This window comes from Setaria italica, chromosome V (assembly GCF_000263155.2).
Source record: "Setaria italica strain Yugu1 chromosome V, Setaria_italica_v2.0, whole genome shotgun sequence".
Lineage (NCBI taxonomy): Eukaryota > Viridiplantae > Streptophyta > Magnoliopsida > Poales > Poaceae > Setaria > Setaria italica.
In genome coordinates this window covers 37,239,772-37,255,813 of record NC_028454.1, presented here as the reverse complement: position 1 = coordinate 37,255,813, position 16,042 = coordinate 37,239,772, and the positions used below count along the sequence as shown (strand labels likewise).

Below are 16,042 nucleotides of genomic sequence, written 5' to 3'. Positions count from 1 at the left end.
TTTGCCATTCCAAAATCTGCAATTTTGGGAATAAATGATTCATCGAGAAGTATGTTCTCAGGTTTAACATCACAGTGCATAATGCAGTCTCGACAGCTCTCATGCAAATAGGCTAGTCCTTTAGCAACTCCTAGTGCTATTTGATACCTAGTATCCCAATTCAAGATATTAGCATTGCCTGGGAATAGGTGTTTGTCAAGGGAATGATTTGGCATATATTCATAGACAAGATATTTTTTATTACTGCTGCAGCTAAATCCAATTAACTTAATTAAATTTATATGTTGGATAAGTCCAAGTGAGCTAATTTCAGCCCTGAACTGTTTCTCTCCTTGGTGCACTCTATCAAGCCTTTTCACTGCTATGGTTGAGTTTCTTAGAAAGCCCTTGAATACGGAACCAAAGCCGCCTTCTCCCAGCTTTTCTGAGAAGCTCTTAGTTGCACGCTGCAAATCAGTATATGTAAATGGAATAATTCCATTACCACCTTGAGCACTGTTTACTAGGATGTTTCATGCAATATTTTAATATTATATGGCCTAAAACGAAAAAATGATGAAGATCCTTTCTTATTTTTATATGGTACTCATATGTGGTGATACAAACTAATCTCTTTATGGAAATAGAGTAGTGTTGTCTGGAAGCATATAAGCTTAAACTTTGTTTGGCATTGTTTTCTATTGGCATTTGTCAATTATTAATGTATAGGAAAATTGACTTCTAGTAAATATTCCTATTAGTTGTAAAAAGAACATTGTCATTCAGTCAATGTATCTGGAAGTAGTATACTATGGTACTTCAAGGAAGCTGCTTAAGCTGTGACAAACAAAGACTAAACCTGATATTTCAAATCCTTCGACCATATGCCTGACTTTTTTTTTCCCTTCTGAACTACTGCAAACTGATATTTATTGAATGCATCACTTTGCATTCATGCGTCTACATGCAATAGCTTGGTACAGGGTAGCTGTTAGTTTTCTTTTTTTTTTAAGTCTGCTTCTGCATGATGTGGCCTGATGCATCCTCAACCAGTGAGATCCTTCACTGGCTTGTGTTTTTGTTGCCAACATAGGGATTGGACCTATAATAGTGGTTCAGTAGAGCATACACAATTATTCTGAATTAAAAATTTTAGTAGAATTAAACTTATAATAAACATATTTTTCTGAACTGCTGCCTGACCGTTTGAATTGATGGTTGGACCAGGAAAGCTGTCACTTCCCTTTTCTAAAATGAAACACCCAATGATGTTCTATCTCCACCATGCCCCTTTTTTTAACTGTAATACTCTAGGATCATTTAATGTGTTTTTTTTTCAACATTTACATTTTGTTCAAATGGAGTTGATCTCCCAGATCCTCACCATACCATGTTTCTCCTTCTCGATTCACAGGAAGAAGGAGCCCTAGTGCTGTCCCCTTCCCCGTTCGTGTCCTCCAACAGGATCTTCACTTCCTTTCCCCAAGGTATGCCACCATATTTTCTGAATGAATACATTTGTGCAATAATTTTGGTATTGCTTACATGCATATGTGCAGTAGGATTCAAGGTATTTTTGTGATGTGCTTGCACATGGTTCTCCTGGTAGTAGTTGGTGGTATATAGTCCTGAATTCTTTGGTCTTTTGTGTTATAGATGGATCAACAAACCAAGGTTGTTACTTGTACTGCTGCTGCATATATGTTGTTGTCAATGATGGCCATGGTTATTATTGAGTCTAGAAAACGTAAGCAACGTGCAAGGAGAGAAGGTATTACTTATGGACCTATCGATGAAAGGGATAGGATGAGACTTGAGTACTTAAACAACAAAATTTGGAAGGATGATACAGTTTGTGTGAACATGCTAAGACTAAATAGAGCCAAGTTCTTTCGGTTTTGCAACCTATTCAGGGATCGTGGTTTGCTTGAAGATACCATCCATTGTTGTGTTGAGCAGCAAGTGGCAATGTTTCTAAATACCGTGGGGCACAACCTTAGGAACAGAGTAGTTGGGACTAATTTTGATAGATCCGGAGAAACAGTCAGTCGTTATTTTAACAGGGTTCTTCGTGCTGTTGGTGAGCTACGAGGGGAATTAATTAGGCCTCCATCATTGGAAACTCCTACTAAAATACAAGGGAACCATAGATGGGATCCTTACTTTAAGGATTGTATTGGAGCCATCGATGGTACACATGTAAGAGCCTCTGTTCCTAAGGATATGGAGTTAGCCTTTCGTGGTAGGAAGTCATATGCCTCTCAAAATGTAATGGCTGCCGTAGATTTTGATCTCCGGTTCACCTATGTATTGGCTGGTTGGGAGGGGACAGCACATGATGCACTAGTGTTAAGAGATGCTTTGGAGCGTGAGAATGGACTTCGAGTACCACAAGGTAATACACTAATACCATATCAGATTCTCCATATGAATCATTAATATAATAGAAATATGATATACTTTCCATCACATTTTAGGAAAATTCTACCTAGTTGATGCCGGATATGGAGCAAAACCAGGATTCTTGCCCCCTTTTCGTGGTGTTCGTTATCACTTGAATGAGTGGGGGAATAATCCTGTCCAAAATGAGAAGGAGCTATTCAACCTTAGGCACTCATCTCTTCGTATCACAGTAGAGCGTGCATTTGGGTGTCTAAAGAGAAGATTCAAAATTCTCGATGATGCCACTCCTTTCTTTCCTTTCCCAACTCAAGTAGACATTGTTGTTGCTTGCTGCATCATTCACAATTGGGTTATACAAGATGGAATTGATGAGTTCTTCATAGAAGACAATAATTTTTCAAGTTATAACCATGCTACAACATACAGTGGACAAGCACATGAGCATATCGAGATGGTTAATTTCAGGCAAAGTATTGCTGATCAGATGTGGGCAGACCATCAAGAGAACAATATTAGTTAGTACCCACTAGTTTGTTGATGTATTTCAGTTTGGCAAGTATTTTCCTAGATGTGTTTGTGTTGTATGGACATATTTATTGCTATATTTCAGTTGTATGAACATATTGTTGCTATATTTCAGTTGTATGTACTTATTGTTGCTATATTGTATTTGCAAGGACTTATCTGCTGCTGAAATCTAGTTAAATGACATACAATCCTTGTTGTATTTGGTGCTGAAATCTTGTTAACTTAACATCCAATGCTAGCTGTTTTTTTTGTTACATGCCAGGCAATGGATGGTCATGTTGAGGGACTTGGGAGAGGTACTGGTGTGGCTGCCTGGACAGCGCCAATGTCCAATTTCATGCTGAAAAATCTTGCCAATGTCATTGCCAGTGGTGTTAAAACAGGAAAGGGCTTCAAAAAGGTCTATTTCAATGCATGTGCTAGAGCTGTCAATGAAAAATTCAACACTACGCTCAATGGTGAGCAGATTAAGAACCATCTGAAGACATGGCAAAGAAAGTGGGCAAAGATAACACGACTCAAGAGCTTGAGTGCATCTGGATTCGATGAAGAGAACTACATCATCACCCTTGATGAGGAGCACTACAATGGCCATGTGCACGTAATCTAGTTTCTATTGTTTTGTGGTCTTGTTCTTATCATATTTTTCATACTAATTTCTATTGCATTGTAGGATCACAAGGCTGATGCCGAGTATTTAAACAAGCCTCTTGAGAACTATGCTGAGATGGAAACAATCTTTGGGAAGGATATGGCTACTGGCAAGTTTGCAAAGGATTCAAGTGCTCCTCTTGGTACAGAAGATGGTGATACTGAAGATGGGGCTGCAAATGGTACAGAAGAGGATCCTAGTAGTGCTTTTGAGGAAGGGGCAACATCTAATGCAAGACCTAACAAGAGGGCCAAGATTGTTGAAAGTGCAGAGGAGGGGTTGATTGGTGCGTTCAACAGAGTTGGTGACAAGCTTGCCATGGCTATAACGCAGGTTGCTAAATCTAATAATGAGGTGCCAGAAGATCTCTTTGACAAAGTGAATAGCCTTTCAGTTTCAGGCTTTAATGATCTTCAGATATCCACATACTATGCGCATCTGGTGGCCAATCCTCTCATTGGTAAAGCTTTCTATGGCTTGCCATTTCAGCACCAGTTACATTGGATGGCTATGTTTGTTAGTGAGAGGTTCCCTGGACAGTAGGTGCTTTTGGAACATACAACTAGTGATAGTGGTAAAGCTTTCTTTTGCTAACTAGGCCATGTTTGTTACACCTGATAGTTGTAACGGTCTCTTTTGTCAGTCATATTTCTTTTGCTAACTGTGGCCTATCATATAGTATGCCTTGAACTTTCTATATTGTGTAAGGCATGGATTTGATGTAATGGTACTGTGGTAAATGCCATCTATATATATGAATGATATTTGATGGTAAACAGTTCGGTTTGCTACCAAGCTTCCTTTTGTTTATTGCATTCTCAATTACCTGCGTCTTCAAATGATACTTTATTGGGGATAATATTACTTGCAGAGTTTTCAGTTTCATCATGGCAGTGACCTCCCTGTAGTTTTGTTATCTGAAGGCAATAACTGCACTGGTCTGACATTTTTGTTTCCGCAGTTTGGCAAGGAGACTACAGACTACTTTTACTTCGTGAGAACTAACATGGATGCTATAGGAAAGAGGTAAAATCAAGACACATGCCGACTGATGAAATATACTGGTTTGGGTATAGACATTCTCTGAAGACAAGTGGTACGGTTTGGTTGTGCAGAGAGAACGAATTTTGTAGGATCAGCATGCCCCTGCCTCCGATAGATGAGAAAGGCCTAGAGGAAATCCTACAGCAGTCTCGTCACAGTTCATCGGTAACTCCTGGCATTTGTTGCCTCTGTTACTGGTCTAATGCCGTGGCTTTTTTGCTGTCCTAAATGTTCTCCTTTTGCTGTTTGTATCTGGCAAATAATTCAGGCCGGCAAAGAGGCTGCATGACAGCTGGGAGGCGAAGTGTTGCCCTGCGAGAGGAGAAGAAACAAGCCACCACCGGCCGTGTGATGAATTCTGAAAGATGGAAAATGTGTTTGCGTTGCAACGAGCTGTTCTGTTAAATGAATTGTCTCTGTTTTAGACTATATATTGTGTATATATATTGTATATATTTCAGACTATATATTATGTCACCATGATTATCCTTAGAAAGAAGGAAGGTATGACAGGTAGGAGGTAATGTCACCATGATTCTGCAGAAGGTTATCATAACCAGCTATCCCTCGATCCAAACAGAAAACGGGATCATCCCATCCCACATTTATACCTCAAACCAAACAAAAAACAGGGACGCCCCTGTCCCTCTAACCAAACAAGAAATAGGATCATCCTATCCCAGAAAAGTAGGACAGGACCGTCCCGTCCTACATCGTCTCCCAACCAAACGCACCCAAAGAGGACACGGGGCCGGCGGAGTCACGGAGCTGCGCCTCACGCCGACACACGATTTCTTGCCGTTCCCAGCTTCACATGGTAAAACTCGGGCGCCACTTCGCTCTCTGCTCCTACCCAAAGCCATGAAAGCGCGTAGCCGTACTCGCTGGCTCGTCAGGTCAGACTCCGCAGTGGAGTGAAGCCGCTGGCAGCTTGCTCTACGCCTCTACGGCCTCGCGGATTCGCTCAGCGGCGTGGAGTAATTCAGTATCGGGCATCAGAATCTCCGGACACGGAGTACTCGTGCCAGGCGCCCCACATGCGTGACATTGACTTCTACCACCAGTAAAGAGGTGCTGACACTGTGTGGCACAGGTAATAACATACAGTTACACTGCTAATCCGTTGACCGTAAGTCCGTAAGAGAAAGCTACTACTAGATGGCAAAGCTGCAAAAGCCCCTGTTCTTCTTCATTCCAACCACTGATGGTGCTCGCTGCTAGGCGTGCGTGGAGCCATGGACAAGGAGGTGCGCCAGGGAGTTGGCAGCTCCAATGCTCCATGACCATCCAGGCAATGATGCCTATCCGATCCGTCCAACCACAGGATCCAAGCGAGGGTCACGTGATCCCCTCTGAAAAGGAGACGCGGATCGGCGCGTCGTCATCGTTTCCTCGGCGCGCGATCGAGTTGGCGACTGGTGGCGGGTGGCGAGGGCACCGGTGTCGGGAGGGCACAGACGTTACCGGCCCTGATCGCCCTTTTTATGGCAGCCGAGCCGAGAAATCGGTGCCTGTTCACCGCCTCCATGGCTCCATTGGATTCTCCATCCCGGTTCGGTTGGTGTTGGCGTCCGTACCTCTCCATGCGTCCGAGAAAATGCATTCATCGGTCAGAAATTAAAGCAGCATTTGTTTTCCTACGTAGCACTATATCAGAAATCGTGCATGGGGCATGTAACAGGAGTCCACTAGTAGCAGTAGTATAAGCACATGTTTGTTCCCACCTGCTAAAATTTATCACCTGTCATATCGAATGTTTGGATACTAATTAGAAATATTAAACATAATCTAATTGCAAAATTAATTGCACAGATACAATCTAATTTGCGAGACGAATTTATTAAACCTAATTAGTCCATGATTTGACAACGTGGTGCTAGAGTGACCATTTGCTAATGATAGATTAATTAGTCTTAATAGATTCGTCTTGCGAATTAGACCAGAGGTTTTGCCATTAGTTTTAGAATTAGCTCATGCTTAATCCTTTGAATTAGCATCCGAACATCCGATGTGATACTACTAAAGTTTAACACGTGGTATTAAAAAATATATGGACAAATAAAAGGGTCCATGAGACCAAACTTTCTCTTATTTTAGTAGGGTGGACAGGAACTTGGCCGGCTTTTCCGACACAAAGGTTTCTTCAGTTGCAAGGCTGCCTTGCCTGGTCCAGTGCGCGTTAATGCATACTAGTACAGTACCTATTTTTTTTCCCGAGGGACCTTCTCCTACCTATTTGTTGAGAAACTAAAATAAGGCTTATGCAAAGAGATTTTCCATTACCGATGACGTTTCACTTGATTTAGTTCAGACTAAAGACTAAATATAAGATAATTATAAAACTAATTGCACAAATGGAGTCTAATTTGCGAGATGAATCTATTAAGACTAATTAATCCATCATTAGCAAATGGTTACTATAGCACCACATTGTCAAATCATGAACTAATTAGACTCATTTCGCGAATTAGATTCCATATGTGCAGTTAGTTTTGTAATTAGATTATATTTAATACTCCTAATTAGTACCAAACATTCTGGGGGTGTTTGGTTCCACCTTGCTAACTAAATTTTAGCAACTTTTAGCTGCTAAAATGCTAAACACCCTTGCTAAAACTTGCTAAAGTTGAGTTGCTAAAGTTTAACACTTTAGCAAGTTTTAACACTTTAGTTGCTAAAACTTGCTAAAAGGTGGGCTGGACAACCTATACCCCTTATTTATTGATTGTCTCCCCCCTCCTGCGCACCTTTAATAAGGGTAGATAAGTCTTTTTACAGCTCATTAAATACCTTTTAGCAAGAGTATCCAAACAGCTTTTGCTAAAGTAGCAACTAAAGTTTTGCAAATTTTAGCTGCTAAACTTTAGCAAGAGTGACCAAACAGGACCTCCACGTAACATGTGCTAAAGTTTAGCAGGGTATCCAACCCCCTCCTAGCACACGGAGGCATGGAGCGTGACTGGCATCAAATGTTACCCAGGGCTCGCCAATCGCTAATGACGTGACCCGTGACCGTAAGACAGCAGCCATGTGAGCGTCAGACAGCGAAGTCAAAGCAGCACCGGCGGAGTGAGGGAGAAAGTTGGTAAAGATGATCGCCGTTTGCCGGTGGTCGGGGCCAAATGATTGTCCACGTCTTTCGTCCGGCAATCTCTGGATGAGGGAACGGAGCTGAGGGGTCCGTGCCTCCGTGTGGTGTGCTGCTCTGTAGTGTGGACTATGGCTGCTGCGCTGCTGCCTCTTCGTTCGGCTCTCCCCTTCCTGCAAGCGCACGGAGAGGAGAGGATTTGGGCTGCTGTTGAAGTTTCGGGCTTAGACTTCGGCCAGTTTTACAACATTTTCGGGGCCAATCCACGTCAAAACAGCCCAAACTGTTCGTTGGTTGTTATACAGCCCAGAAAGGCCACGACACCATACGACGAAACCGACGCAAGTCCACAGTCCCGGTGGGCGGTGGGCCGTTCAGCCGCTGAGAAACCCTCCTACCCCACCCCTGTGGGTGTATATGTAGCCCAGATCGCCACCGAACCGCCTCGAGCCCGCGGCCGCACGCCCCACGAAGCCGCCAGCCGACGACTACGAGCGGCGGCGGCGGCGGCGCCTCGGCTCCCCTGATCTCCCCTTCCGGAATGGACGGCCAGGCTCCACCTCTCCTCGAGGCCGTCGCGCCCGAGCCCCTTGCAGTCGCCGACGAGCTCCCGCCGCCGCCGCCTCTCGAGGTGGAGGACGCCCTACCCCTGGGTATAGACGGCCAGGCTCCGCCTCTCGACGGTGTCTCGCCGGATCCCCTTACCGTGTCCGACGAGGTGCAGACGCCGCCTTCGCCGACGGGCGAGGCGGAGGACGCCCTGCCAGTCGCGCCCGACGCCGTCAACGCTGCCTTTTCGGCGGTCCCCGACGCTGGCACCGGTGGCGTCGTGCTCACCGACGAGCTCCGCGACCAGATCGTCAAGCAGGTACGCGCCTCTCTTTCGACCTTCCCTCCGTAGTTTTTCTTCTCTTATGCGATGTTTCTGTAATTCAGCTCAATATGTTGAGTCCTGCGTTCTTTGTGCAGTATGGAATTGTAGACAGTATAGGCGTGCAACCATAAATGGATTATTTGATATATGGGCATAATGAATTTGCATTGCTTCAAACTTGCAGGTGGAATACTATTTCAGTGATGAGAATCTTCCTACCGATGAGTTCCTGTTGAAATATGTGAAGAAGAACAAGAAGGGCTTTGGTAAGTAGTGTGTCCTTGCCTTAGTTCATACATAGCATAAACACTGATGATGCAATGCTGTATAGTTCAGTTATTATAGTTACCTAGCTGTGCGACTGGGACTGTAGCTATAATGGAATGGCTGGATTTTTTTTCATTGTTTAGAACTTTTTTTTATTTTATTCTGCATCACAATTATTTCCCACTAAAGATGCTTGGATTAAAATATCTGGTTCTCCATTAAGCACAGTGCATCTCTGGTTTCTCATTTTTTTCTGCATTTAAAATAACACCGGTTCAATTTGCCCTAGCAATCATACATGTGGAATGGAGGTGAAAATGATGAAATGTGACAGGTACTTATGACGAGGCCTTTGCATTGGTACTCTGGTGCAGCTTTCTTTGAGTTGTGCCGAGAAGCTTGTTTAGGTCTCTGTGAATACCAAATTTGTTGGTGTCTGATTCACTCCATTCTGTTAAGAAAATTATGGATTACGCAATCCGCAGGCTGTTGATTATTTCTAGTCCTTCAGCATATTTGCATGAATTTTTTAGACTTAAATATCTTATTTTGGGACCATGAAGATATTTCAATCTGATCCTGTAATTGACGAATGTTGCCTGGTGCCCTGCCATGGTAGCTGAGTCTGGTTGATACCATCAGGACATGATATGTCCCTTACTCATCTGAGTTGTCCCTTATCCCACCGTTTTTTTATGAAACTGAGTGTTGATTACATTTGAGGTGGTTGGCCTGCGTTATTCAGCATAGAGTAGATATTTTATATTCTCCAGAACTGCTGTTCGACTGACTGCTATTATTTGATCCCCTATGGGGTGCAAATTTACGATGGATATTGTAATATCAGGGGCGCTCTGTTCCCATTTACACAGATCTACATAGAGTATTATCTTTATTTTAGCTGGCATAACTTATGTGTCATCCTTGCGGCTGTTTGCTGTTGTCTGAAGCATGAGCAATATAATATGAGTTAATCACTGTTTATCAAGTTAGTGCTCTATGTTCCATATGAATGAGAATGAATACACATCACAGTATGCTGTGACATGACGTTCTATATGCAATATGTATTACAAATGTAAGTTCTCTTCTGATGGCAATTTTTTTTATAATAGTTCCTATTGAGACTATCGCATCTTTTAGAAGGATGAAGAAACTCGTTCAGGACCTCTCAGTAATTGCAGCTGCACTCAGGACATCACGAAACCTGGTAATATTTTGCTTTTCATTCTGTTCTGGCACTTTTGAATTTCCAATGTTTGTCAGTAATGCATGTTAGATTGCTGTATAGGCCGGCCCTATGGGCCTTGGGTGGTAGCCTGCGCCGGCCCCTTTGGCCGTGCGCCTCCCCCTCTTCAGGGGATGTATAGATGGTATTGGATTAGGCAAGGATCACCGTCGGTTGGTATTGTTTCCCAAACCCTAGGTCATCCTTGCCTATATATGTACACGAGCCTAGGCTCTCCATAATCAATCTATTATTCCCGAGCCATACTACTTTCAATGCATTTACAATTGCTATGTCATGGCTTAATATATTTGAGATATAAGTATTCATTTATACTCTTATAGGTTGTAAGTCCAGATGGGAAAAGGGTCAGGAGGTTACATCCATTGCCACAGAATGAATTAAAAGATCCAAAGGTGAATATCCGATTCCCTTCTTATTGGAATGTATCATATTAGTTATCGGAGTTGTAACCGTATTGTATTTGCAGAAAAGCACAGTTTTGGTGGAAAATCTACCTCCAGACTTCTCCATGGAGAGTATACAGGAAAAATTTGGTAGAGTCGGCAAGTATGTTATCTGGACATTTGTAGTAGTCTGTGCTTCTGTTACATGTTGTCGACTGATTTTGTTATATTCTGACACTGTAATTTACCTTTTTACATCTCAGAGTTGTGAACATAACAGTTAATGATCCAGAATTAGTGAAAGAATCTTCAACCGCCAAGAAGCCTGCATTCATTTTAAGTAGTAAGGTATGATCTCGACATCGTGTAGTGTTTTCATTATTTAAACTATTGCTAACGTTTCAATTGGAAACTATTTTAGTTATGCTTTCTACTCGTTGATTTTAACTGTTGTCATTTGCTAATCTATATTTGCAAATTACCACTTGTTGCAAACAGCCATTCAATGCAAAATATAATTGATAACTCCAAATATAATTCCTAGGTTTCAGTTTTTTTAACTGTTATATCATTTTTGGTGTATCCTTTCCACAACAAATTTGTAACGGAGCAGACTTGCACAGGTTCATGCCCTTGTTGAGTATGAAGCAGTGGAGGCTGCTGAGAAGGCTGTGAGTTGTTGATCACCTATCTAATAATAGATTTGGTAAAGTATCATTAGCTGTAAGTCTAGAATAATCAACTTTAATTGGTTTATGTGTTCTTCTAATGTTAGGTTACTACCTTAAGTGATGAGAGCAACTGGAGAACTGGGATGAAAGTTAGGCTTATCTCAAAGGGATCAGCAAAGCATAGCAAATCTTCAAAAGAAAATCAGGATACAGTTTCCAAAAAGAACAATCAGAATCAGCATTCAAAAGAAGACCAGCAAACAAGCTCAGAAAAGAACAGCATTGCTGATTCAATGGAGAGTACTAAGGACAAGGAAAATTTGAACTCCGCATTCACCACTGAGGTCTGAAACTTTCCATACACTTAAGTCCATTTTTCTGTTGGCTCTATCCAGTTATCTGGTTGAGAATAGTGTAGATTAGCTTGTGTAGTGCATCACACTTACAGTTTGCACTTTCTTGCTGATAATTTGGGCTTTTGTTCTTTGAACAATACATATGCTGGGAGCTTGGGACTGAAAAGTCCATTTACATTTATTTCCTAGTAGAATTTTGGTTATTGAGATATTGTGACTACCTGCAATTCTGCATTTAAGTCCATTTTCTGTTGGCTCTGTCCACCTATTTGTTTGAGAATAGTGTAGACTAGCTTGTGTACTGCATCACTTACAGCTTGCACTTTCTTGCTAATAATTTAGGCCTTTGTTGTGCTGGGAGCTGGGTCTGAAAAGTCCATTTACATTTATTTCCAAGTAGAATTTTGCTTATTGAGATATTATGACTATCTGCATCGCATTCAAATGTTGCCATCATTATCCTGGATGTAGTTTGCTTATAGCCTGTTGGTTGTACTTATAGACTGAGCACCAACACCAAAAGCAAAATCCTAAAGGTGCACGAAAAGGCCGGTACAAAGGTCAAGGTCAGATTCAGCAAAATACAGACAAACAAGGTATTTTTACACTCACATGTTGTATGGAATATCAAACAAACAAGGTATATTTGTACTTACATGTTGTACGGAATTTGTCTATACTATTTTTTTTGTAGTAATACGACAGCAACAGCCTTTTACGCATCGTAAAGTGTATTCTCATATCTGTGCTATTGAGAGACAATACTAGGGATGATAGTTGGCAACTTTTCTGTAGAAGAGCGAAATTATTTATGCACTGTGATGATTTCGTGGTCTACGAGATTATAACCTCAGCCTCTTCCGCCTTTATCTAGATTAATGTCCAGGGATTATATAGGCTCTAATTTCTTAGCATGGTTATCCTAAAAACGCTTCATGTTACACCTGCACAGAACCCTGATTCACTTTCCATGTGATTCCTTGGCTCCAGAACAAACATGTAAAAGCAGCAAGATAACTGCTTGAAATTTCCATTGTTCATACCCATTCTCAACATATTCGCATTTTATATATGTTTTGTAACTCTGCTAGTGTGGGATCGACACTGATTTCATTCTTTTTAATGTGTGTATATCAGGAAGTTCTGGTTCTGAGTCATTAAACAGGCCTATTCCTGGACCAAGAATGCCAGATGGAACAAGGGGCTTTACAATGGGGCGTGGTAGACCTCTTCCACTACAGAAGTCTGAGAGGGCTGAAGAGTAGAGCTACCCAAAGAGGCCTGCTAAAAACCTAACCGAAGACATTTGTCCAAATCCGTTTTGTACAAAAAAAAACCTCGCATGAGAATATCCAAGCTCTTTTCTGCATGAGATGCAGCACGGAAGAAAGGGAATGACTTGTACAGAGCCGCAGTTTTGTGTGGGATCTTTCTTAATTCACTTGTTCGGTGGTTCGTTCTGGGGAAATTCGGTTTTGCGACTGTTGAAGCTGCGCTTGCGTTTCTGAAGTACCCTTTAATTGTGAATGAAATGACAGTTAAACCTTGCTTGTTTTCTTCTGAATGGCGGGGTGTCATATATCACGCCGCATGTTTTGTTTACAAAGGCAGTAAGGCTACCATTTCTGTTGGTGTGGGCCTGGGGCCGTGGCCCTGCACCATGAAGGGTCTACCACGTTGGCACCCCCTGTTCTTGCTTCTTGGTTCCTCTGATTCCTGACCTTGCATTGGTACCAGCTACTACCCCTATGGATTGCTAGTCTCCAGTGATGTCACTGCCCCTTGAATCGGGTCATAGGTGCACATTGAGCAGCCACAACTGCACAGTACGGACAACAAAGTCGCTATAATTTGTCGTCTGTCATGCCTTGATACCATGTTGGATCTTGATCGAGGAACGGCAGGACCATCCACCACACCACTCATCTACTATAATGAAACGGCAGAGCACCTGCCAACTTTGCTCAAAAAAAAAAAAAAACTAGTAATCCACCACTGTACCACCGCTACGTTCATGGCCGGTGCTGCATTGCTGGTGGTGTTGGGCGTTGGCGACAAACGATGTTGTCTGGTGCGCTCGAGGCAGCAGTTTATCAAACATTATTATGATTTACGATCTTACCGCAGGATTAACCTTAATCCGCGCAGTGTCTACCAGTTTGCTGCCAGGCCAGGCGTCCACCCCTTCGTCTTCCCCGTCCCCGGCCGCACCCGCCCCATCCACCTGTGGCCCAAGCCAGGCAGACCATGTGCTGCACCGGGAAAAACGGAAAGATTTTTCCACGCCGAGCTAACATATCCCCGGCCGATATGATTCCCGGTAACTATCGCAGGCCGGAGCCGAGCTGGGGATTTAGCCATTGACGTACACCCGGTGTGGATGGATCATCATGATCCAAGCCGAGACCAGACCACCGCCCTCAACTGCGTCCCCCGTACAGTGCCTCTGGCTCTCTCCACCCCTTGCAGTGCTGCAGCACCGCAAAGCTAGCGACCAGGGCCTTATTTAGTTTCCAAATTGGGAGCGGCAAAGTTTACATTTTGCTATAAATACGTAACTGTAACATTTCGTTTGTATTTATGAATTATTATCCAAATATTAACTAATTAGGCTCAAAAGATTCGTTTCATAAAATACAACAAAACTGTGTAATTATTTTTTTGATTTCGTCTACATTTAGTACTCTATGCATGATCACAAGTTTGATGTGATGGGGAATCTTCTTTTTACATAATGTCAAAGTTAACTAAACAAGGCCCGAGTTTACATGTGCCAATCTTACACCTCACGTCAGAGCCTTTGATTGCTCTTCTGGTTCTGGAAGCGATCGTTTATTCGTTTGACTGCTGGCGTGGCACCTACTCAGCTGGGGCCTCGCCGCATGGGAGTACCGGCACAGTGACACCGGTATTGATCATGCCATCGGAAACGCAGGACGGTCACTGTGCTCGGATCTACCATGCTATGCTGGGTTCAGGTTGCAGCTTTATTCACCGTCCCTGCAGTCATGGCGTTGCTTGAGCAATAACCACGAAATTGTGCCGTTATGCAATGGATAAGGACTGCAACGGCAACTTTAGGGGTGTCTATTTTCAGCCTTTTAGTTTCTTAAAGGTAACTAAAATAGGATTAAAGAGACGAACACTTCTCCTAAAAGTGACTAAAAAATTGTAGAAAGCTCAAAACTTTGAAGTCCCTCTACCCCCTCCTAAAACCTTCTAAAATCCACTTTTGACGCGCCTGCCCCCCGCAGGCCCGCACCCTCCCCTGACTACTCCCACCCCCGACCATTCCCACCCGTACTCCCACAACCCGCCGCCGCCGCCGGGCACCTGAGGCAACGCCGACCCTCGAGCACTCGCCTCCGTGCCATCCGTGCGCACCGCCCCCCCCCCCCGGCTTCCCTGTTACCCAGCCATCCTCCTGCCGCAGCGTCGATTTTGGCCGCCGAAGCTCCCTCGCGCTGCCGCACAGGCCGGCCCCAGCGCCCCCGCTCCCCCGACGCCCCTGAAGCTCCACACGCCGAATCCGTCTCCCCCGAAGCTCCCCGCCGGATCCGCCCCCTCCCTCTCGTCCAACGCCGGCAGCCTCGGCTGATTCCGCGACGGGCGACGGCAGATTACAGTCTTGCGGATCTAGGCCAACCACGAGCCTGCCGTGCGCGGGGGTCCCATGGAGCGCAAGCAGCCGCCCCGACGCCGGCGGCGCGACGGCGAACCAGAATAAGTGGCTGGTGGTGCCGGCGGTGAGGGAGCCCCGCGAGGCGGAGTGGGGAAGCATCGGACCATGGAGATGACAGGGCTGCCCACGCGCGACCTCCGCGTGCTGAACCCGGACCTCTCCTCCCCCTCCACCATCCTCATCCGCGAGCGCGCCGTCGTCGTCAACCTCGAGCACGTCAAGGCCATCGTCATGGTGGTGCAATGAGCATGGTGGGAGGAGTTGAAGATGGGAGGGGCAACTGGTGGGAGGGTAGCATGGTTATTTTGTCACATCATTTATTGCTTTTAGAAAGTTTTAGTCACTATAACCAAACAACAGTCTTTAGGAGGTGGATTAAAGTGGGACTAAAACTTTTTAATCACTAAAGGAGTGGGAACCAAACAGGACTTTTCTCACTGCGTCCTGAGCGCCTGAACCTGAACCAGCTTCCCTAGCCACATTCATGGCGACACAGGCCGGCCCTTGGAGCTGCTAGGCGCGTGCAGCCCCCCGTCTGTACCTGGACGGTGCAGAATAATCTCGTGCGTAACACAAAGATGTAGACCATTACTGCTCCTAATCAACTCCAGCTACAGAACTTTGGTTCGAACGTACGTCCTAACCATTTCGTGCTTCGCTCCTTGATCCACGCTTGCTCCCAGCAAAAGCAACCTCTGATCGGACATCAATGCCGCTAATCAAGTGGCGTCAGGTCCACATGCCACGTAGGTGCGAGACCGGCCGGTCACCCGGCCCTCATGTCCGACTCAGCTCACCCACACACCCACAGCTCCTGAGCTGGCACGTCCCACTTTACCAGGCTATAAAACGCGAGCTCCCCG

General features: G+C 44.3%; 3 protein-coding genes and 1 long non-coding RNA gene across 4 annotated transcripts; all 4 read left to right on the top strand.

Moving 5' to 3' along the window:
• Positions 1 to 1,443: 1,443 nt before the first annotated feature.
• Positions 1,444 to 4,105, top strand: LOC101757457. Its single transcript, XM_022826725.1, has 3 exons — positions 1,444 to 1,466; positions 3,173 to 3,511; positions 3,584 to 4,105. Exons 2-3 carry the CDS (start codon positions 3,176 to 3,178, stop codon positions 4,103 to 4,105), a joined length of 858 nt encoding a protein of 285 aa, XP_022682460.1. The 5' UTR covers positions 1,444 to 1,466; positions 3,173 to 3,175.
• On the top strand, positions 1,554 to 3,004 carry LOC105914339 (protein ALP1-like). Its single transcript, XM_012845830.2, has 2 exons — positions 1,554 to 2,374; positions 2,457 to 3,004. Exons 1-2 carry the CDS (start codon positions 1,636 to 1,638, stop codon positions 2,900 to 2,902), a joined length of 1,185 nt encoding a protein of 394 aa, XP_012701284.1. The 5' UTR covers positions 1,554 to 1,635; the 3' UTR covers positions 2,903 to 3,004.
• A 445-nt stretch (positions 4,106 to 4,550) lies between the features above and the next one.
• LOC111257444 lies at positions 4,551 to 5,008 on the top strand. Its single transcript, XR_002677975.1, has 3 exons — positions 4,551 to 4,588; positions 4,678 to 4,771; positions 4,875 to 5,008. It is a non-coding gene; the product is annotated as an uncharacterized LOC111257444 (long non-coding RNA).
• A 3,133-nt stretch (positions 5,009 to 8,141) lies between these two features.
• Positions 8,142 to 13,047, top strand: LOC101756783 (la-related protein 6A). The gene is made up of 10 exons (XM_004969942.3): positions 8,142 to 8,562; positions 8,753 to 8,834; positions 9,951 to 10,045; positions 10,408 to 10,479; positions 10,554 to 10,633; positions 10,734 to 10,818; positions 11,094 to 11,141; positions 11,246 to 11,485; positions 12,000 to 12,093; positions 12,635 to 13,047. Exons 1-10 carry the CDS (start codon positions 8,236 to 8,238, stop codon positions 12,760 to 12,762), a joined length of 1,251 nt encoding a protein of 416 aa, XP_004969999.1. The 5' UTR covers positions 8,142 to 8,235; the 3' UTR covers positions 12,763 to 13,047.
• The last annotated feature ends 2,995 nt before the right edge of the window (positions 13,048 to 16,042 follow it).